The 23,256-nt window shown below is 33.2% G+C and overlaps 1 protein-coding gene across 5 annotated transcripts in view; it reads right to left on the bottom strand.

Annotated features, from left to right (window-relative positions):
- Mindy3 (MINDY lysine 48 deubiquitinase 3) overlaps positions 1-23,256 on the bottom strand; it is a 79,970-nt gene that overhangs the window by 21,598 nt on the left and 35,116 nt on the right. For all 5 annotated transcript variants that reach the window (XM_076873133.1, XM_076873134.1, XM_076873135.1 and 2 more), the window contains 2 exons: positions 9,159-9,229; positions 8,512-8,592 (listed from right to left, as the gene is read on the bottom strand). In XM_076873133.1, coding sequence (XP_076729248.1) covers positions 8,512-8,592; positions 9,159-9,229 — 152 coding nt within the window. The remainder of the gene's footprint in view (positions 1-8,511; positions 8,593-9,158; positions 9,230-23,256) is intronic.

The raw sequence follows: 23,256 nt of genomic DNA, 5'->3' as shown, positions 1-23,256 counted from the left end.
AATATCACTGCTTCACTGCTTATTGCTGAGATCCTGAAGTCTCTTTCTATGGGAAGGGTCAACTCTCTTGCTGCAGTGATATCATCTTTGGCCTGGTGACTTGTTTGGGCCAGAGACATGCACCTGGAAGTGCCATTATGTTAGCTCCCAACAGAAGCTATAAGAGTTCTGTCAAGTTTTGTGGAAGTCCCATTCTTACCCTTCTGTCAGGAGTACTACATTTTCCTTCAAGCCACATCTTACCGTAAAGGATGCACACAGAGCACACCCCAGTCAATGTGTAGATGAGAGAAATAAACTTTGGGGTATGTGTTTGGGGTGATGTGCAGAGGGAGTTGTAGTTCCCAGTTCAGGCAGAAAAAAAAAAGTGTGGGGGGTTATAATGTAGAGAATTTAAATATAAGAGACTTAGTTACATTCCTTTTATCACCCCCAGTAAGCATTTCCAAGAGAAAGAGGTAAATGTTTTGTTTATCCTTCACATTAAATTGCTTCTCTATACATTTTGTGTTTAAATGTTAATATGTTTTCACATAAATGTGTAAATGTTCTCACCTGAAAACTGCTTTATTATAGGAAAAGTCAAAGGTAATGTTATGTACATACAGAGTCCATAAAAGAGGACAAAAAAGGGATGTCAAACTCATCTCCCAACTTCAAAAGAAAGTCTGAAATGCATCATCAAGGGAATTAGTCACTGAACTTCTAAAGATAAAACTAGGTGTTATAGGTACGTGTCAACTATTTTATGTATTGGATCAGCAGCTGTCATCCCAGATTGAAATTCAAATGGATAAAAAGACATTTCGTCTACCCCTTTACTCATATCATTGTAATATTAAAGGCACCATTATATTAAATATAATATAATTATATTATATATAATAATAATTATATTATTATATATAAAGGCACCTCATCTTGAATTTCATAATTCCAATTTCATAAGTATGCCTCACAAATTTCATAATTAGTTCTTGAAGGAAAAACTAAGAAAATGGCCCAAATAATTTATTCTTAAAGCCCAAATACCAAGAAATTCAAAGAATCAAAACGGAAAATGATGGAAGAAAAAGAAAGCAAATATTCAACAATCCTTTAAAGCATATAAATATGTATTCAAGACCAGACTGGATTCCTAAAAAAAGAAATAAAATGTATCAGAAGATGTACATTACACAATCTTCTTATATAAGAACTGATTTTATCATTTGAAATTCAAGAAAAACAATTCACAAAGAAAAATAAGTATAAGAATAGGTTCTAAATTAAGCACCTTCTTTACAAAATACATTTTTTACCCTTGCAGTAGGTTTGCAAGTTCTCAACTAATCTCAGTAAAAATATGATTTCTTAAGACCCATGCCTGGAGCATACATTCCCACTCCATATTATAGATCTAAAGATTTTGTTTTGCCATAGCTCAGATGACCTGCCTGGAAAGTTTTCTATCCTACCTAATAGGAATTAAGTTTCCTTCTTTGAAGAGGTCCATTTACTCAACTGCCTTTCACCTTTCCACATCCTCTTATTAGAAGGTTCTGTGGGAACTTTCCAGCTTGATGACTTTGCACTCCCTATAAGGTTCCTACAGTTAGATTCTGTGATATTTCCCCCTCGGTGCTAGCTATAAAACTCCCATTTACAAAGGACAGCTTGTATGCATTACTCATAAGTCAACTCCTTAAGATACTATGTTGAGGAGTACAGTATCAGTCTTGTTGTTTCACAGAGGGTAATGTTTAGATGATCAAAAGATCTCTTTGTTTATATCACCAAGTAGAAAAGATGATTTATAAATATGGAAGACAATTTAAAAATTTTAGGGAAAAATTTCTCATAAAGATAGAACTAGGTAATAACTGATCAACCAGAAGTTTTATAACCTTTTCATAAAATTTAATTGTTAACTTTTCAAAAAACTGACTTGTGAAAATCTTTTCCAATCTGATTAATGTGTTTAATGATTTTTGATAGGTCAGGAAAATGGTCCTAATAAAATTGAAGCTAAGTTCTGGGCCACTGGACCTCTCACATAGGAAGTGATAACTGTAAAGTAAAGAGTTCAGCACTCAAATTTGAAATCATGAATTAGTGCTTTTTAAATAATTAAAATTCCTAAAATTTTTAAGAGTAAACCATTCATTTCAAAAGGGAAAGCCAAAATAGATGAGATTATTTCACTGAAGGGAAACAATTCTTATCCATGTTCAAACCATGAAAGTAAATCTTAAACATAAGAGTATATAGATTTACAATGTTTATTTATAAATATTAAACAAAGCTGGTCTATTCAATTTATATGAGTGTTTAAATTGATCAGGTAAAATAAAAAAAAGCTAGTTCTTCAGCTATGTTCCTTCCATATAATAAGTACTAAGTACTATTTCCTGGTTCATTAGCTTAACATAATAGCCTGTTTTTCATTGGTAAAACAAAATACCTGAGTCTGGGTACTTTACAAAGAATGGGAGTTTATTTGGCTTGAAGTTCTGGGGCCAGAGTTCATTTGTCTGGTCTCTAACAAGGGCTCCTTGTCTGCCTCCCAACATAGTAGAGGAGTGCATGCAGAAGGAGCCAAGGAGGCAATATGGCCTTGCTTTGTAACAACTCACTCCTGTCAGAAATAACCCCAGTCTTGCTGACAGTGATGCCCCCAATGACCTAACTACCTCCAACCAGGCTCCTTCTCTTAAAGGTTTCACCTCCTCTCCCCACTGACATACTGGGGACCAAGATTATAGCATGTAAACTTTGGGAGAACTAGCCACTTCTAAACTGTAGCTATGCAGTGTTAAATTCTCATAACCAAAGAGTATTTAGTAATCTTAAAATCCCTCCTACCATGTTCATCACAGCTATTTATCGCAATTTTTATTAGGATCAATCTTCAGTGTTTGGTAAGATCAATCTGGTGATTCTTGGTCTGCTCATACTTAAAAGTAACCAGAAAATGCTGTCTATGTGGGCAGGACTTGTAAAACCTCACTGTGAGACTGTTTGATGGGGCCATTTCAATAAGGTAACCCAAACTGTAGTCTCTTATTATCTCTTGACTTAGTCAATATGCATAAAGTAAAATCCTCTAGTTTCCCACTCTTAGTCTTCCTAATTGAGATTCCACCAACCAACTCACCATGAATCTTGTTCTATTGTCTGGAAATGTCTTAATTGCATGCCAGGCTGCCCAAAATTCTACTGCCAAAGGACTCTCTCATTTCTAAATCCTAACCCTTAGTGGGAGGCCTATCTTCATAAAATCAGTGATAACATTCTAAGAAGTCAATCTTGATTTTTATCTCAAGTTTGTAGTTGCCTTGCCCTATAACCCTGAGCAAATCAGTTTTCTTTTCTTCTTATATGTGAAAGGGCATAGGTAAAAATCAAACATTTATGATGTAATTAAGATGATGACTATTAAGGCAAAAAATTCTAAAGCTTGATAATATCATATTAAAGCAATTTTGACCCATATCAAGGTTTTTAAATGGTACACCTACTTTTTATAAAACTACTTAAACATAAAAACAATTTATTGGCACTAGCTAAGTCATTTTAGGAGAAATGCACCACGGTGTTGGGGGCGTGGCTCAGCAGTAGAATGTGTGCAAAGCCCTGGGTTTGGTCCTCAGCATCACATAAAAATAAATAAATAATTTTAAAAAGGTGTTGTGTCCAACTACAACTAAAAAAAAAAAATTAAAAAAGAGATAAATGTACCAAGTAAGAGAATATCAAATAGTTACTTCCACAGAGAATGGTACAGGGTCAAGTCTTCAAAAGAAGTAGGGTATTCTAAAACATTCTTTCTCATATTACAATTAAGAGAAAAATTTAAACGTTAGTGAAGTTTTAAAATCGTGACAAATTAAATGGTGATAAGTACTAGAATAGGTATTTTCAAAAGGTACCATGATAAATTAAAGGATATCTTGAATGCTTAACACACAGCATTCTCTGGCCTAAAATCTTAGTTTTCCACTATGTACCAGAAAACAATACATCAAACGAAGAACGTTTTGTTAAAAGGAAATTTTAACTGTTTGACAAACACCCCTTGGAAATAACTATAATTTGATCAATGGATTATCTATAAATAAACATAAATGATCAAAAAATCAACATCAAGAATTTGAGGTCAAGGTTTGCATTAAAAAAAGATAAACAACAAACAATGGAGAACACTTAACTGGATTCTTGTTTGGGAGAGAAAAAAGCTGGAGGGAGGGGGAAGAAAATTTGGGATTATTCCGAAAGTTAGAGATTCAACTTCTAAAGGAAAGTAGATTAGAAAGGAGAAGGATGAAGAAGGAAATAAGGTAAAAAAAATATTAAACAGATTTAAATAAATATAATTTGCAAAGCAAAACGGAAATTGGAATGTGAGAGATTATCTTTATGGAAAAGAAAATTCTAGAATTTTAAAAGTTGGACAATACACCTTTACTTTCTTCAAATGTAAGAGCTTTCTTCTGCTTGTACATATCAATATATTTGGAAAATATGCAGATTTATCTGCACAATTTGGAAAAATGAGCTAAAGTCATTAACCACTTGACCCTGGAAATATTTTAGTGCTAGCCATGAAACTACCTACATAAGAATATTTGAAAATTTAGAAGTTACATTCTTTGGCACAATATAAATTATTTTCAAATTCCAATTCACATATATTTGAAAGTCATTGACTTGAAGTAAATACTTTTAAATTACCAAAATGTATAGAAACCAAAATGATACTAATTCTTTGATGAAATATCAATTTGAGCTTTATCTTCTAAACATGTAGTTAATGTTACTCATTATTTGTCTAAATTTAATTTTCAAGATGAAAATTAACACCTGCCATTTCTACTTATCAGGGTCTAATACTTAAAGCTTTCATTCTACAAAAATCTATCATGTGAATATAGAACAGTGAAAATAATTATAACCTAAAAATTACACCTCATTGACCAAATCCAATGTATTACCAAATGTTGACATTTTACTTTAGGAATAAATCTCTCAAATTTATGTACTTTATTCCTCCTTACATAACTACCCTGGACAAATTCTATTCTTCATTAACTTGAAATATGACAAGTCTTGTTCACTCTCCCCTATCTTATATGAACAGGGTATATCCTCTTCATTATGTCTGTTCCACAATTAACCAGAGTGAATTTACCAAAATGTAAATTTAATCCCACTCCCTTCCTTCCTACCTACCACAAAACTAGCCCCCACCCCCAATTTTTTACCAAGTCTAGTGATTGCCATTACTAGAATGTTGAGTAACATGGTTGCCTATTTTTCCAGCCTCACTTCATACCACTAATTCTCAGTGCTCCTGTTCTTCCCAGTTTTTGTTCTCACCACAATCTTTCCTTTTGCAGGCATTTGTTGCTCCAACTATTTCCTCCATTGAGAATGGCTTTCCCTTTTTCCTCAGTTTAATCGTTCTTATGCCTTTCGTGCTCATTTTAGATATCAATTCTTCAAGGAAACATCGCAATCCTCCAAAAGTAAGAGATTCTTACAACATTGTAGACCTAATTTTGTAAGTGTGAAAATTTGAATGCCTCCTTAATTAGAATGCATAGCTTCATAAGAACAAGAGCCACATCTATTTTTGCTTATCACTATATTAACAATATCTGGCATAATGCCAGGTACTTTACATGCTAGTAAAATTTGATAAATGAGTTTCTGAATACCTAAAGACAGTTGAAACTGTGATCACCTGAAGCACATTAAGAATTCCACTGTTTTTCACTGGCATTTCATAATGCTAAAGTACAGATTGCCTTAAAAATTATAAGTATAGAATTTTTTTAACTTAATTTTAACCAGTTGGAACAGTCAGCACACAAAATATTTAAATCAAACACATTAACTGAATTTACAAAAAAAAACATCAATTTCTACAATAAACTGCTGGGGTAGGGAAACAGATTGTTTAGGGCAATGGAACACAGAATGAATAAATTTACCAAAACCAAATCAAAACTCAAAAATAAAAACAAACAAATGGCCAAAAGTGATAGCTCAAATATAGAAATATTAAAGAATGACTAAATAATCAGTGGTTATTAATTCCAAGTACAGCAAACTTTTCAGTGTTTTCTATATGGCAAAGAATATATAAACACTAATTTATAGTTAAAAATACCTAAAATTGAACCCAATAAATATATTATCAGTCTCATTCATCACTGAATGAACTTCTAGCTTTGTCAATTTATTTCAAAAGGAAAAAGAAATCTTTACTTGCAACTCTTTTTAAAATAACACATTGAACAATCCAAATTTGATGTTTCTAAAATATATTGAAAGGGAAGTACCTATAGTTTTAAGAAGCTTCAAAACAAGTCATGAATAGATATAGTTAGGGGATACCAATATCATTGGAACTCAAGTGTAGAAAATACATGCAAAAGGTTTATACATTCAACTAATGAATCCTCTATCTGATGAGCCAAACTATGTGCTAGGTGCTGAGACTACAAAGGTAAGTCTTGAAACAAAATTAGTATAAAATTCAAGAGTTCTATATAATAGATGAGGAATTTGATATAACAATATTGAAGATCTAAAAATTTGAAGACTCTAAAACTTAAAAAATTTCTATAATCACCTTACTTTGTATATGTGCACTTTCCTATCATGACTATGGAGTGTCAGGGATGCAAATAAATGAAGACTGGTTTAAAATATCCGATGTGTGATCTTAATGACAGTCACACACTAAGTTTTAGGTTTTGTCAGGCCTAGACCTGTGTTTCTCTTATGAATTATACATCCCTAATAAGATATTTTATTGCATGTGGCTTGGATCTATGAATGAGAAATAGGATAAATGAAAGATCTGTCCTGGATAAGGCTCACTACCTCCCATGGGACAAGCAAAAAGACAGTGGGAATTGGAAACTCTATGCTATGCAATAAACCCAATGGGGCACAATAAACCAAGAGTATGGAAACAATAATAAATACCAGGAGTAGTAGGCAAAAAGTGTATGTTTCATCAAGAAGGCATAATTTGTTCTTTTTGCTCTGTCAGAAGTTCTAACTCAGATGCTTAAATATAAGATTCTGCAAACTCACAGAGCTCAGTTGATATATATGTGCATTAACTTTCCACTAAATCTATTTTTGACAAAATCATTCCTTAAATATCAATTATAAGATTTAAAATAGTTTCATCTCATCTTCTTTTACATTTATAACATATAGTTTGGTATAATTTGTTAATCTTCCTAATGTTGAAGAGTGGGGTTGGAGATAAATATAGTTCATTTGAAAAAACATATGTAAATTAATTTTTCTTTTCTGGAAATATATTAACAATGAAATCATCACTAATTAGAAGATGTTCTGTTTCTGTAGTTTACATTTTGCTTTCAACTTCTTCATCCCTATTTTGGGAGGGAAGTAAACAGCAAAAATTTTCTGATTAAAAGTAACAAGTAACAAAGGCCTGTACTTTTAGAGTTGCACATGATAACTTTCCCAGTTTAAGAAAACTTAATATGTTTATTGTTCTAAATTTTCTAACTGAACTTTTGCTAGCACAATAAAAGTAATAAGAGAATAAATAATAAATTATAACTACAAAATTTAACAGTCTATCAATTCAGCTTTTGGTACAATTTATACAATTCATAGAAACAAGTAAATTTACATTGATAAATACTTGCTAAAAATTTCAAGGAGGAATACAAAAAATTCATTAGAACTAAAAACCTTCAAAGGATCAATTTTATATTTTCCCATTCAGTTCAAAAACTAATAATTCGACCTTATGATAACAGAGATGTTTAAATTTTGTTATGAAAATGACAATAATGAAAACAGCTAAGCTTTACTGAGCATTTAAATTGTAGTAGGCACTGCTAAACGTTTTATATTTGAGCCTGACAATTAAGAGTGAGGTACTTTAATTAATCTCTACATTACAAATAGAAAAAAGGATAAGAAATGTTAGTAAGTGGCAATGGCAAGCTGGAATTTAAACGAAGTTTAATACCAAAGCTCTTAAACACTTAATTTTGAAAAGATATTATATGTAGTCAACGATTAAGACTTAAGATAATTTTATATAAGCATTTTGAAATACAAATGCATTTCATTTATTTCAAAACTATAATGAAGCACAAATTAAAACTGTGGGAAATATTCTATCTTAATGAACACTTGACTTTAATACCATTGAACAGATTTTTAAATTATTTTCTAAGGAGATATAGTTATTTTAGATCATGTGAGTGAGATTTTTTAAATCCTCCCTACCAAAAAAAGCAAATCAAAATGTGACTCTTCCATAACACAAGTGAGTGACAAATTTTATTGAAATGATCCCAATACTGGAACAATATAATACATTCTGTAGTATTAACTTCTTAGATTTTTGGAACAATCTATTTATTAGTGAAAACAGACTGACATTGCACAAAATACAATTTATGGACTTATAGTACCTGTTTCTCTGATGTCATATTTAAAGAAAAAATCCTGCTAGAAGTATACCTTGGCAAAAAATACGGTGAGGTGAGTTTCACTGCCAACAATCCAAATAGGAAATTTTGGAGATTTCAAGTAAGAACCAACCTGGAAGAAATACAGCAAAGTAAAACAAATAAATGAAAAATTTATAATAACTGTTAACACATAAATATTCAAAGCATATTTTCTAATTCATAATTAAATGAAATTACATATTTCAACAGAATGCCTTATCCATTGAGATCAAATGTTCCATGTATACACAAAATGTTTTTAAACTTATATTGCACCTCTATATTATAATAATAGTTATGTAAATTTAATACATCTAGAAATAACTAGATTAGCCCCAAGAATCATTCTTAGGCTTTGGCAGAGGTCCTAGATAGAATGATTCCTTCTAAGATTTTGGCACCTCAAATTCAAAGCCATATTGTATATTTTATATATTATTTTATTCTGAGTTCTGTCCCTATTCCTGTCACAGCAATCTCAGGATCAGTCAGCTTAACCATCCTTCACCTTGCCAGTTTAGACTGGGAGATCAGAAAGAAAATGAAGAGAATGGCATAGTAATAAGTTAAAATGTACCATCACAGGAACAAAAATATTATCTACAACAGAGAACATGTGAATAAAACACTTGCAAAATATATTAAAAATCAATTTACCTTACAATATCTTAAAGCTTCCATTAATGTTAAGAATCCTATAGCTGCTTGCTCATGTATACCAAGAAGTTCTGCAAAATAAAAAAGCAAAGCCAAAAACTTAGCATTGTATTTATATATAAACCTGAGAAGTACTAATACATATATATGTGTTTAAATATTTATATTTATACTATATCAAAATACTTTTACCTGGAAATATACTTTGAAACTCAGCACATATGTATTAAGAGGTAAAATCAAATCATTGTATTATCACTAATTATAAAATACCACTAGATTATCTTTGTGATGAATAAGGGTAATGTATCTTAAATGTATTTATAAAACTTTATATTCAATGTTAATTTGTTTAATAATTTCTTCCATGAAATCCAAAGAATTACTAGTAAAAGTAAAGACTAATATCCATGCAAAAAGGTTCACTTGAGTTGATTTTGAAAAAAAGTGGACATGCTTATTTAGTAAAATTTATCACTGGGTAGCACAATTAAAACATGGATATTTTATGCTATCCCTCTCTCCTATAAATGGACACAGGTAGTATGCTTAAGATAGGAGAAATAATGAAGAAAAAAATAGTCTCTGCTCTATAAAGGCTTAGAGTTTACCAAGAAACAAATGAAAAAAAAATGTTTGTGCTGTGTATACACATGCGCAGGCACACACACACACTGCAGTATACAAGCACCTGCTTACAGTGTCACAGAAGACTTACAGGAGCAGTATCCTGAAGCATACGCAGGAGTTTTCCAGGCCAAAAAGAGGTAAGAAGAAAATTCAAAGCAGAGGAAATGGCAGAGGTATGAAAAACTGAATGTATTTAAGAAGTTAAACGTTTGCCAAAGCTTCCTTAAATGCATCTAGCCTGGGGAACCTGAGAAACAGAGATTAACTTAAAAAGGATTATGAAGTATATTCTGGTATTGTATGAATAGAAAAAATAATTTTGTCCTTAGACAAGCTGGGACTCATGTATCTTTAGGACTTCTAAATTGAGACAAACAACTGGAAGGCATAAGACAGGCAAGCCAGGGTTAGATATAGAGATTTGGGAATCATCAGCACAGAAGTTAGATTTAGATTTAAAGTCATGGAGGTGGAAAGAAACAAGAAAGCATGGCAAGAATGAAGAAGTAACAGATTACTTCACAGAGTTGTAACAGTGATGATAAAATCTTTTCAGAGACTGTAGCATTTACCTTGCGTATATTAAGCAGAAATATAATAAATACATTTGGTTCCCTATGTCTGTAAAATTTTTTCCTGGTTAAAATTTATGTTCACTGAAAAACTATATTTTATATATATAAAATATAGTTTTATATATTATATATATATATATATTTTATATATATATATTAGTTTAACTTTTTGGATTTGTAAATTTACAATTAATAGGGAAGATCCAAGATGGCGGGCTAGAGGGAGGCTGCATTCTGTGTCACTCCAGGACCTCTGGGATTCAATAGTGGGAATACTGCTTCTCTGAGAGTGATTAGAGGACCCCTCTGCTGCCCCCCACCTCCAGCTGCTCCTGCACAGAAATCACAGCCACCATGGTACAGGTCTCCATACCTCAGCATCAATGCAGGACTCTCGTCTACTCATCTACGTAGGACCTCCAGATGCCCGAATAGGACCACTGGAATTAGCACCTGTGCAGGATTCCTGGTTGCCCAACTGTGCAAGAATCCTGGCTGCTGCTTCCATGTAGGACACCCAGTTGCAGCCCATGTGTAGGAACTCTGGCTGCTACTCCCGTGTGGACTCCCATCTACCAACATCAAGTTCTCCTGGTTGCCTCCATCTTGGGGCACTGCAACCACTGCCATAGTCCTCTACATATGGGAGTTTGCACCTGGAGATACTGCACTGGGTCCAGAGAAAGCTGGCAGCCACAATACTGCATGCCACAGAGCTGCATCTCTGAACACACCATTCAATGTCACCTCTGGCAGCACCCGACCCAACACCCCATTGCTGAAAGCAGTCGCCTCCATCTTGGGACACCTTTGGTGTCATCTTTAGTTGGGGAAACTCCCAGCTTAGAACACCAGCTGGGGCTCAGAAGCAATATCAAGGTATGGAAAGTCCCCATTCTTCCCTCACCGGCAGCTGCTAACCCGGCACAGTGCTTGTGGCTAAGCACCTAGTCCCTAGCTTGTAAAACCAGGTCCTGAACTGCCCAATATAAAACAGCTCTCCTCAACAGGTGCACAACCCCCAGAATGCAGCCCATAAGATCTCTGGATAGAGAGGTTCGTGATTGGGATGAGTGAGATACAGTTTAGAAATTAAATTAGAGACCAGGAATTGTGAGGTCTACAGGTGATATAACAAGATAAGACTAGGTGCCCACATCACACGAGCGGGTCCCAAAGGAGATACTTGGGGTACAGTCTCCATTGGAGACTGGAAAGTGCTATACCCCATTTCCAGGAGCTATGCCCCGAAGACCAATCTTCCCATCCTAATAACCTTCACTATCCTGAGGGTGGAGATACCAGCAAACAACAGATAACCCCAAATACTGGATAAGAAGGAAAGCTGGAAAGATACTGATCTCCTACAAAAACAATCCTTGTATCTTCCTTCGATTTTTTTTTCTTTCTTTCTCTTCTCCTGCCCTCACATCTCCAACATTTGTGAAACCATGTACTTTACATGAATTAGGCTAATGAGGGCTGGGATGTCTGAATAGCATATTACAGTAGTCTTTTATATTCTTTTATCTCCTATTTTTACATTTTTAATTTTTCTTAATATTTGTTTGTTTTTTGTACTCTACTGTATTCCCACTTGTCTGCCCAAATCACTTTCTCTCTATTCTCCTGCTACTAACCAACTTCTTTAGATTCCTCTTTCATGCTTTCTAAATTCTAATAACTCTATATCCTCACCTCCTACCCCCTCAACATCTCATCCTATACCTAACCCCTGGTTCTCTGTCCACCATCAGAAACTGTAGACCCTTTTGCAAACCTACTGTTTATATTGTAAATAATAATTGAACTTTTCATTTCTGTATATTGTGACAAAACCATAAATATCCTAATAGCAGTTATTTGGTTTAAGGTTGTATATTGTTTGTATTGGGATCTGTTCACATTGTTCCCCCTTTAAAGGAGAGGTATTGGAAACATGCAGGCACACTATAAGCCTATAGAGTAAAAACTGTAACACCTCAGATCTGCAGTACTGGAAGGGAAGACACATGAACAACATGAAAAAACAAGAGAAGAAAGTGCCCCAACAAACCAAAATATTACATTATTAGAATCATGGCCAGCACAACAGAAAAAATGACAGAGAAGGAGTTCAGGATGTACATAATTAAAATGTTCTGTGAATTAAAGGATGATATAAGAGAACAAATACAGGCAGCAAAAGATCATTTTGATAAAGAGCTACATAAGCAAATACAGGAAGAAAAAGATTAGTTCAATAAGGAGAGAGAGGTTCTAAAAAAAAAACCCAAAAAACAGAAATCCTTGAAATGAATGAAACAATAAACCAAGTTAAAAGAAAGCATCACCAACCGATTAGATCACTTGGAAGACAGGACCTCAGACAATAAAGACAAAATATATAATCTTGAAAAGAATGTTGACCACACAGTGAAGATGGTTAAGAAATCATGAGCAGAATATTCAAGAATTATGGGTTAACATAAAAGGACCAAATTTAAGAAATATTGGGATAGAGGAAGGCTTAGAGTTCCAAACCAAAGAAATGAACAATCTATACAATGAAGTAATATCAGAACATATATGAAAATATATGAAAAATGCATTGGAAGATCAAATACAAGAGGCTTACAGGACACCAAAATCACAAAATCACAACAGATCCACAACAAGGCACATTATAATGAAAATGCCTAGCATATAAAATAAGGAGAGAATTTTAAAAGCCACAAGAAAAAGGAATCAGATTACATATAGGGGGAAACCATTTAGTATATCTGCAGATTTTTCAACCAGACCCTGAAAGCTAAAAGATCCTGGAATAGCATATACCAGCTCTGAAAGAAAATGAATGCCAACCAAGAATCTTATACCTAGCAAAACTAAGCTTTAGATTTGATGACCAAATAAAAACCTTCCATAATAAGCAAAAGTTAAAAGAATTTACAACTAGAAAGCCTACACTACAGAACATCCTTGGCAAAATATTACATGAGGGGGAAATGAAAAACAACAATGAAAATCACAAAGGGAGTATTACACTAAAGGAAATACTAATCAATGGAGAAACCAAGTCAAGTTAAATACCAAAAATAAACAAATATGACTGGGAATATAAATCATATCTCAATAATAATTCTAAATATTAATGGCTTAAACTCACCAATCAAAAGACATAGACTGGCAGATTGGATAAGAGGGGGAAAAAAAAAGACCTAATAATATGCTGCCTTCAAGATACTCATCTCATAGAAAAAGATATCCACAGACTCAAGGTGAAAGTTTGGGAAAAAACAAATCACTCACATGGACTGTGGAAACATGCAGGGGTTTCCATCTTCATATTAAATAAAGTAGACTTCAAGCCAAATTTAATCAAAAGGGATAAAGAAGGATATTTCATACTGCTTAAGGGAACCATATGTCAACAAGACATAACAATTATAAATGTATATGCCCCAAAGAATTTAGCATCTCTTTCTTAAGTTCAAGAGTCAAATACACCACAAAACAATAATTCAGGGGAACTTTAACACATCTCTTTCACCCCTGATTAGACCTTCCAAACAAAAGCTAAACAAAGAAACTATAGAACTCAATAATTCAATCAATAACTTAGACTTAACAAAAACATACAGAATATTTCATACATCAATGAGTGAATATACTTTCTTCTCAGCAGCACATGAATACTTTTCTAAAACAGACCATATATTATGCCACAAAGCAACTCTTAGCAAATACAAAAAACCAAAAAACAGAGGCACTCCCCTGCATTCTATCAGACCATAATGGAATGAAACTAGAAATAAATGATTTAAAAAAACCCAGAAGGTACTCCAACAGCTGGAGACTAAATAATATGCTACTAAATGAACATTGGGTTTCAAAAGACATCAAAGAGGACATTAAACAATTCCTAGAGGTAAATGAGAACACCGATAAAACATACCGGAATCTCTGGACACTTATGAAAGCAATACTAAGAGGAAAGTTCATTGCATGGAGTTCATTCCTTAAAAGAAGTCAACAAATAAATGACCTAACATTACATCTCAAAGCCCTAGAAAAAGAAAAACAAATCAACATCAAAAAAGTAGAAGACAGGACCTGAACAGGCACTTCTCAGAAGAGGATATATAATTAATCAACAAACATATGAAAAAATGTTCAACATCTCTAGCAATTAGGGAAATGTAAATCAAAACCATTTGACCCAGCTATCCCACTGCTCGGTTTATACCCAAAGGACTTTAAAACACCATACTATAGGTTATACAGCCACATCAATGTTTATAGCAACACAATTCACAATAGGTAAACTGTGGAATCAACCTAGATGCCCTTCAGTAGATGAATGGATAAGGAAACCCTGGTATATGTACACAATGGAATATTACCCAGCCTTAAAGAGAATAAAATCATGGTATTTGCAGGTAAATGGATGGAGTTGGAGAATATTATACTAAGTGAAGTAAGCCGATCTCCCCAAAACCAAATGCTGAATGTGTTCTCTGATATGAGGATGCTGATCCATATGGGGATGGGGGGCATGGGAGGAATGGAGGAACTTTAGATAAGACAAAGTAGAGGGAGGAAAAAGGAGGGGGCAGGGCACTAAGAAGATGAGATGGACCATTATCCTAAGTGCATGCATGAAGACACATATGGTGTGAAAATACTTTGTGTACAATCAGAGCCATGAAAAATTGTGCTCTATGTGTACTATGAATTGAAATGCATTCTGTTTCATAAATATAAAATTACAATAAATTAATTAATTTAAAAAATAAAATTAATAGAGGGCATGAATAAATATAATTTGTATTTTGTCACTAGCTTCTTCCAGGCAGAGCTGAGTTAGAACAATGATTCTTATAGTATGATTTAGGAGTTTTTGGGATCCAAAGGATCCTTTCCAGGAAGAGATCCAAATGATTTTCATAATATGGTGTTAACTGCTTATTTTATTCTTATTCTCTCATGAATGTAGATTGGAGTTTTACACACCTAAGTGATTTTTTATATCACAATACATTGAATTCATAAACAGATGTGAAAAATCCAGCAAACTCAAGTTAGAATGGCAATTGTCAAGAATACAAAAATAAATATTGGCGAGAAGGTGGATAAAAAGGTACAATCATACATTATTGGTGAGACTGCAAATTGGTACAATCACTATGGAAAGCAGTATGGAGATTCCTCAGAAAACATGAATAGAATCAGCATTTGACTCAGTTGTCTCACTCCTCAGCTTATATCTAAAGGTCTTAAACTCAGCATACTACAGTGATGCACACACATCAATGTTTAGAGCAGCTCAATTCACAATAGCCAACCAATGGAATCAACCTAGAATAAATAAAACATGTCATATATATACAATGGACTATTACTTGGCAATAAAAAAAGAAATTATGGCATTGCTGGTAAATGGATGGAACTGGAGATTATTGTGCCAAGTGAAATAAGCCAGTCCCCCCAAACCAAAGGCCAAATGTTCTGTCTTATATGTGAATACTAACCCATTACAAGGAAGGGTAAGTAGGGAAAGTATAGAAGTTTATAGGATTAGACTAACAGGAATGAAGGGAAGGGAAGGGACACAAAACAGGAAAGACAGTAGAATAAATTGGACATAACTTTCCTATGCTCAATTATGAATACATGACCACTGCAACTTCACATCATATACAATCACAAGAATGAGATCCAAATTGGAATGGGTTGCACTCCATGTATGGAAAATATCTCAAAATGTACCCTACTGTCATATCTAAAAATAACAAATAATAAATGAATAAATTTGCAAAAATTTAAAACAATTCCACTGTTCTTAATTTGTTTCAAAAAAGTTTTTTTTTTTTAAAATTAAAAGTATTACCAGTAATGGTCATATTATTTTAAAATGAATTAGTACATATTTTTAAAATTCTCAGTTATTGGGCTGGGGATGTGGCTCAAGCGGTAGCGCGCTGGCCTAGCATGCGTGCGGCCCGGGTTTGATCCTCAGCACCACATACAAAGATGTTGTGTCCACCGAGAACTAAAAAATAAATAAATAAATATTAAAATATTCTCTCTCTCTCTCTTTAAAAAAATTCTCAGTTATAATTTCTAACATAAAAATTATTATTGGCTTATAAGTATTATAAGTAATACCTCTTTGGGATCCTCAGTGATTTTTAAGAATATGAAAGACCTAGGACCAAAATTTTGAGAATATTTAGGAAAGAGCCATTAAAGGAAATAAAACAGAGTGCAGGTGAGTAGGACAAATAGGTAGATAAATACTCTGCAAACATCTCTCCTTTTTCCAATGAAATGTAAGCAGTACTAACTGGACGTGGTGGTACAGGCTTGTAATCCCAGCGGCTCAAGAGGCTGAGACAGGAGGATCTTGAGTTCAAAGCCAGTCTCAGCAATAGCAAGGCCCTAAGCAACTCAGTGAGACCCTGTCTCTAAATAAAATACAAAATAGGGATGGGGATGTGGCTCAGTAGTCGAGTGCCCCTGAGTTCAATTCCTGGTACCAAAAAAAAAAAAAAAAGTAAGCAATACTAAATGTTTACATGTTCAAGAAAGAATACATGTTGAGAAACATTTTATAATTAAAATCAATTACTACCACCTAGTGTTATGATTTGTTACTACATCATCCATTTCTTTGAGTTTAAACTAATATCTAGAATAGTATATAATATTTTATTAAATATACCAAATAGCTTTTCATAAATCTTGAATAGTGAATTTTTCAAAATAGATCAGTAATCCCATGCATAGGCATCTAGTTTAGATGGTAATGTTTAAAAAATATATTAAGCCTATTTCCTTAAAAAGAGTATATACTTAAAATTAAACAGTATATATTTAAAATTATATTCTTTTGACAGTTAAAAAACATCATTAAGGCTTTAGTATAATATTCTCACAAATTACAACTTATAGAATTTATTTGTAAAGACTCTCAGAAAGTTTCAAAGATTATATATTTTATTCTTCACTTGCAGAAAATTCTAATAATTATGTGTTTTATATATATATATATATATTTTTTTCCATTATTGGCTTATTATCTTAAAAGAATAAAAAGACAAACCAACCATGAAGACTTACCCAATTTCTAATTGAATTTTTAGGAGTGCTACATATGAGAGTATACATAGCATCAAAGAAATGACTCTTCTTCAGCCTAACTAATATACATTTGTCTTTTATGTTTCATTGACACATAAAAGTAGTATATATTGATAGTGAACATGTCTCCAAATATGTATACACTGTCGGATGGCTGAATCCAACTAATTAACAAATGTATTAACTCACATATTTATTTTCTATGGTGAGAACACTTAAAATCAATTATGATTTTAAGTGTTTGCCTTTAACTACTGTCCCCATATTGTACAACAGACCTTTTAACCTTATTCCAACATTTTAACTGAAATTTGGTATCCTTTGACCAACATCTCTCCAACTTACCTCATCTTCTGGTACCACTATTCTACTCTCTGCTTCTATGAATTCACTTTTTTAAAATTATGAGTATATATTTAGAATTTTCTGTCTGTTTTTTTTACCCTAGCATTAAATTGCATCTTAAAGATTAATCAAGATCAGTCCGTATCTAAACATATCTGATTAATTCAATGAGATTAACTATATTTCTATGCAGAGTGTTATATTCCAAGTACTTGAATTTGCTATTTTATAGTCCTCTCTTCCACTATCAATTATGCTGTGAGGGTGTCTATAGGAATCTCTCTTGGAACATTCAAATTATATACTCTTGGAAACCAGTCAACTGTCCTACATTTATTTAACAAACATACCTGAGTGTCAAGTATTGAAAAGAACATGCCAAGCATAGTGCAAAATTACAAAGGTATCCCAGAGAGGACAGATGATAAGATTTTCTAAAGGGCAATTTAGTAATAAGCAGTTAAGAGACTAGGCAGGATGTGGTAAGTGTCAGGAAAGCAAAATACTTAGAGGTAGGATCTTTCAGACATGAGAATCAGAAGCTCCTCTTGGAAGAGCTGGTATATGAAGTGTTCACCGAAGGATAGGACAGGCACAGATAAGAGGCATCTAGTTTAGATGGTAATGTTTAAAAAATGTGATGTGGCTCTTTAGGCACAGCAACAAGCAAGAACAAAGATCTGAATGCAAGTAGCATTATTTTGCTTAAGCACAAGTTAGTGATGGGGAAGAATTAAATTGGGATGAGATTATATAAGGTTTTTGAGTAAATAAAGAATCTGTAGTTAAAAATGAAAAAACAAATTTTTTAAAATAAGGATGTTAGGACAGCTAAAATAAACGAATATAATGAAAAAGGTTTCAGCATTTCACTTATAGGTAAAGGTACCTATAATTTTGAGCCATGTTTGAACTACATATGAGCATGAAGAGCTTTTTAAACTCTCTTACTGGTAGTCTGCTGTATTCCTAAGAAGTTAGATTGCTTAACTGGGCATCCAACTAGCACTGTTAAAATTAACAAAAAAAGTAAAATAAAGATACCCAGTTAAATTTAAATTTCAGATAAAAAACACTATTGAAAAGTATACTAAAATTTGTATGGGAACATACTGATACTAAAGATAATCTTTTAAATGTGAAATGTAACCTGGTTCCGATTAAACTTATTTTTGCAAATAAGATTTGACAAAAATAGCATTTCTGATCTTTCTCCTGTTAATTTTTTTTTGGCGGGGGGAATACCAGGAATTGAACTGGCCCACTGAGCCACATCCCCAGTCTTATTTTATATTTTATTTAGAGATAGGGTCTCACTGAGTTACTTAGCACCTCAGTTTTGCTGAGGCTGGCTTTGAACTTGCAATCCTCCTGCCTCAGCCTCCTGAACCACTGGAGTTTTAAGTATGCACCACTGTGCCCAGCTCTCCTATTGTTATAAACCAAACACTTTTCAAATTTGTATAGCACCTAGCCACTTAGTTGCAACTCATTACTTAATAATAGAATTTCAAAATGATCTTATTCCTTAGAGTTTATATTATTATTTGATATGTATCACGAATTCATGAACTTGAAATAACTATGCCTTGATAGACTACAATAGTGATTTTAATTTAAAAACAAGACTCTATATTTCTGATTTATAACAGTTGACACTTCTACACCAATCTCATGACAAAGATAAATATTTTAAAAAACCATAAAATAAAAATACAAAAATAATAAATGTACAATATAAACAATAAAGAGTGTAAAATACAGAGGGATTCCTTTAAGGTAGAAAAGCGTTCATGGGAAAACTCATCTATAGGAAAACAAAGCAGATCAAAAGACTAGCAGTGGTAGAAAATGACGACAGACAGACAGGAAATAGACCATGGAAAGATATCAGTCTTAGAAAGGAATCTGGGTTTTATTTTAATTGAAAGGGGAAGCAGCCAGTAAATGGTTTTAAGTGTGAGAGAAACATGATCGAAAAATAACACACTAGGCAATGTGAAAGTCTGAAGGAGTGGGCAAGAATGCAAAGAGGGTAATTAGTTTTATTGCAGTGTATTTCTTTTTTTGTTGGTTCTGGGAATTGGACTCAGGGGAACTCAACCACTGAGCCACATCCCTGGCCCTATTTTTGTATTTAGAGATGGTCTCACTGAGTTGCTAAGCACCCTGCCATTGCTGAAGCTGACTTTGAACTCTCAATCCTCCTGACTCAGCCTCCTGAGCTGCTGGGATTACAGGCGTACACCACCAAGCCCAGCTTGCAGTGTATTTCTATCTATTACAGAAGCAAAAGATAGCTTTAACATTTGGGTTAGAATGAGGCATGGGGAATTGGGACCTATATGATTTATGTGATAAACACTAAATTTTTTAAAAGGCATATGGAACAAGAATAGGAAGATTCAATATTGTAAGAGTGTCATTTCTTTAAAATCATTTACAAACTCAATATGACTTCACTCCAAGTCCTCACAAATTTCTTAGAACAAAAACCAGAAAATATGGGGAAAAGTTCATTTGAAAAACTCAGCGTAGAAATTACTATAATTTGTGTGTGTTTGCACATGCTGGGTTGAACCCAGGGAAACTAGTGTCTAAGCATGTACTTTATGGATCTATAACCCCCAGAATGGATAATTTTGAAAAGTACAATATCAAGAAACATGTACTAACAAACATCAAAATATAATATCGTGTAATAGCATAGTTTTACATATTACCTCACAAATACATCAGTAGAATAGATGAGCTAGAAGATTGACTAACAAATATGGGAATTTTGTTTTTTGATTATGTAGTTGTTTCCTACCAGGGGGGAACTGAACGGAAGCAGGTCTTTGGGTAATTCTTTGAGAAAAAGTAAAAAGGTAAGTATTTTAGTAGGCTACTTTATTGCTGTGACTAAGAAATCTGACCAGCACAATTGTAGAGGAGAAAAGGTTTATTTGAGGACTCACAGTTTCAGAGGTCTTATTAGTTCACTGAAGACAGCTTCATTCCTCAGGGCTCAAGGTGAGGCAGAACACATGGCAGCAGAGTGTGGCAGAGGGAAGCAGCTCATATGGTGATTAGGAAGCAGAGAGAGATCTCCACTTGCCAGATACAAATATATACCCAAAGCCACACCTCAATTCCCATCTCCTCTAGCCACACCCTACCACTTCAGTTACCACTCAGTTAATCCCTATCAGAGGACTAATTCACTAATTAGGTTAAGGATTAACTCTATATCTACTTCAAACTTTCTTGCATTGTTTCATACATGAGCTTTTAGGGGCACCTCATATCTAGACCATAATAGTAGGATTGAGGGTGTATGTAGTTTAAGGGTAGAATGGTTGCCTAGCATATGCAAGGATCTGAGTTTGATCACCAACAAGCAAAACAAGTTAAAAAAAAATAATGTAGATCCCTGTCTCATACTACTCATAAGTAATGCAGACAGACTAAAGAGAGGGGAAGGGGGAGGGGGAGGGGGAGGAAGAAGAGGAAGAAGAAGAAGGAGAAACAGAAACAACAAGGCCCACAAAAGCATTTGAAGAAAATATTAAAGAATAGTAGTTTAATCTTGGGGTGGTAGAAATATAAAATCGATACAAAGAGAAAAAAAAAAGTAAACCAAGCTGTAACAAATCATTTAACCTCAAAAAAATGAAAATCTTGAGTATAATAAGAGGTATCATTAACAATGCTAATGAGAGAGGAAAGGTTGGAAGAAAATATTTGCAACACAGTTAATATACAAACAATTAAAAGAGAATTTATAAATAGTCCTAGAAAATGAATGAAAGAAAATAACTCCTTACCCAAAAATGCCAATAGAAAGAGGAGCAGAAATTCCCAGAAGAAGAAATTCTAAATGCTGACAAATACATGAAAAAATATAATCAAGCTGAGGCTTAGTAAAATCTGAGAAGTATAAATTAAAAGTCTATCACCGGTAAATAAACTGACCAAACAAATATTCAAGATTGACGATTCTGGCAATTCTAGTGTCAGCCAGGATGCAGAAAATGGGACCTCTCTTTCATAGATGGAAGTTTATTCTTTACTATTTGGTGTAGCAAATTTCAGAAGGAAATTTGTCATTATCAATATTTAACATGTTGCTCAAAAGGCTAAACCTTATGAATTATTGTATGATATAGATTTTAACTCCCAGGGAGAGAGTAAATAATACTAAATCATGTCCTCACAAAAATATGCACATTAATGTTCCTAATAGTATTATACATACGTGGAAATGTTCCAATTGTCTGTTAATTGATGAAGAAATAAATGTGGTATATCTGTAAGATTAAATGTTACTTATCAATAAAAAGAGAGAAGAACTGGTATATGGAAAACACTATGATATATGAAAAAAATCCAGTCATAAGAGCAGACATTGTATTACTTTTACAAAATGTCCCGAACATGAAAATTTAGTAGAGACAAATAGTAGATTTTAGTAGTCACCAGGCTGGAATGGAAAGAAACATGGTAATGGGAACAAGATTTCTTTTGGGGATGAGGAAAATATTTTAAAATTGATTGTGTTGGTGGCTACACAACTCTTGAGAACTTACTAAAAAAATCACTGAATTGTACATCTTAAGTATTAAACATGTATGTGAATTATATCTTAATAAAGTTGTAAATAAAAATTTTAACAAAAGGCTAAATATGTAATACACATTCAACTTTCAGAAATCAAACTGGTAGTAATATATGAAAAGACCCATATGCAATACTTACTACAGCATTATTTATAATAGCCAAAATTATAAACAGTCTAAATGTTCAACATGATTCAATGCAAAAGCCCATATGAGAAAAAATGTTTACTACACATGACAGATGAAACATTGATAAAATAAAGGCGAGAAAATACCCTGTTCATCTTTCACTGTAACTTCTTGGCCTTTCCTGGGCTAAATATAAAATATTCACTTTTTCTCCCACTGCCAGATTGGAGTTTATTGCTAGGGGGGAAAAAAACCTAATTATAAACTTTATTGGTCAGATTCACTTTAAAATAATCCTAGTTAATCTCATCTAAACTATTGCTGCTGAATGCACATTGTTAAATTTTTCTCATAATCTCTATATTCTTTACAGCAACTGATTTAAACCCTTTCTCTCTTTTATTCTTCTCTAATATATTTCTGCATACACATTCTAAGCAATCTTCAAAAATGTCAAGTTTCAATTCTTTCACAGGTCAAAATGCCTTTGTCTTTTCTCAGGATATTATTTCTTCAAAGAACTGTGCACCTCCCCTAGGCTAGTGACACTCTTGACCCCATTTCCTATTATTCTACTAAAAGTGGCTGTTTCCTGGTCTACAATTTAGGTGACTTCTAACTCTTGAAAATTATGTATAATTCTCCCATTAGGGTTTCTATCTCAATTATTTTTCTAAAGAAAAACCTTGATGA

This window comes from Callospermophilus lateralis, chromosome 13 (assembly GCF_048772815.1).
Source record: "Callospermophilus lateralis isolate mCalLat2 chromosome 13, mCalLat2.hap1, whole genome shotgun sequence".
In the NCBI taxonomy this organism is placed as follows: Eukaryota; Metazoa; Chordata; class Mammalia; order Rodentia; family Sciuridae; genus Callospermophilus; species Callospermophilus lateralis.
This window is presented reverse-complemented; position numbering and strand designations above follow the sequence as displayed.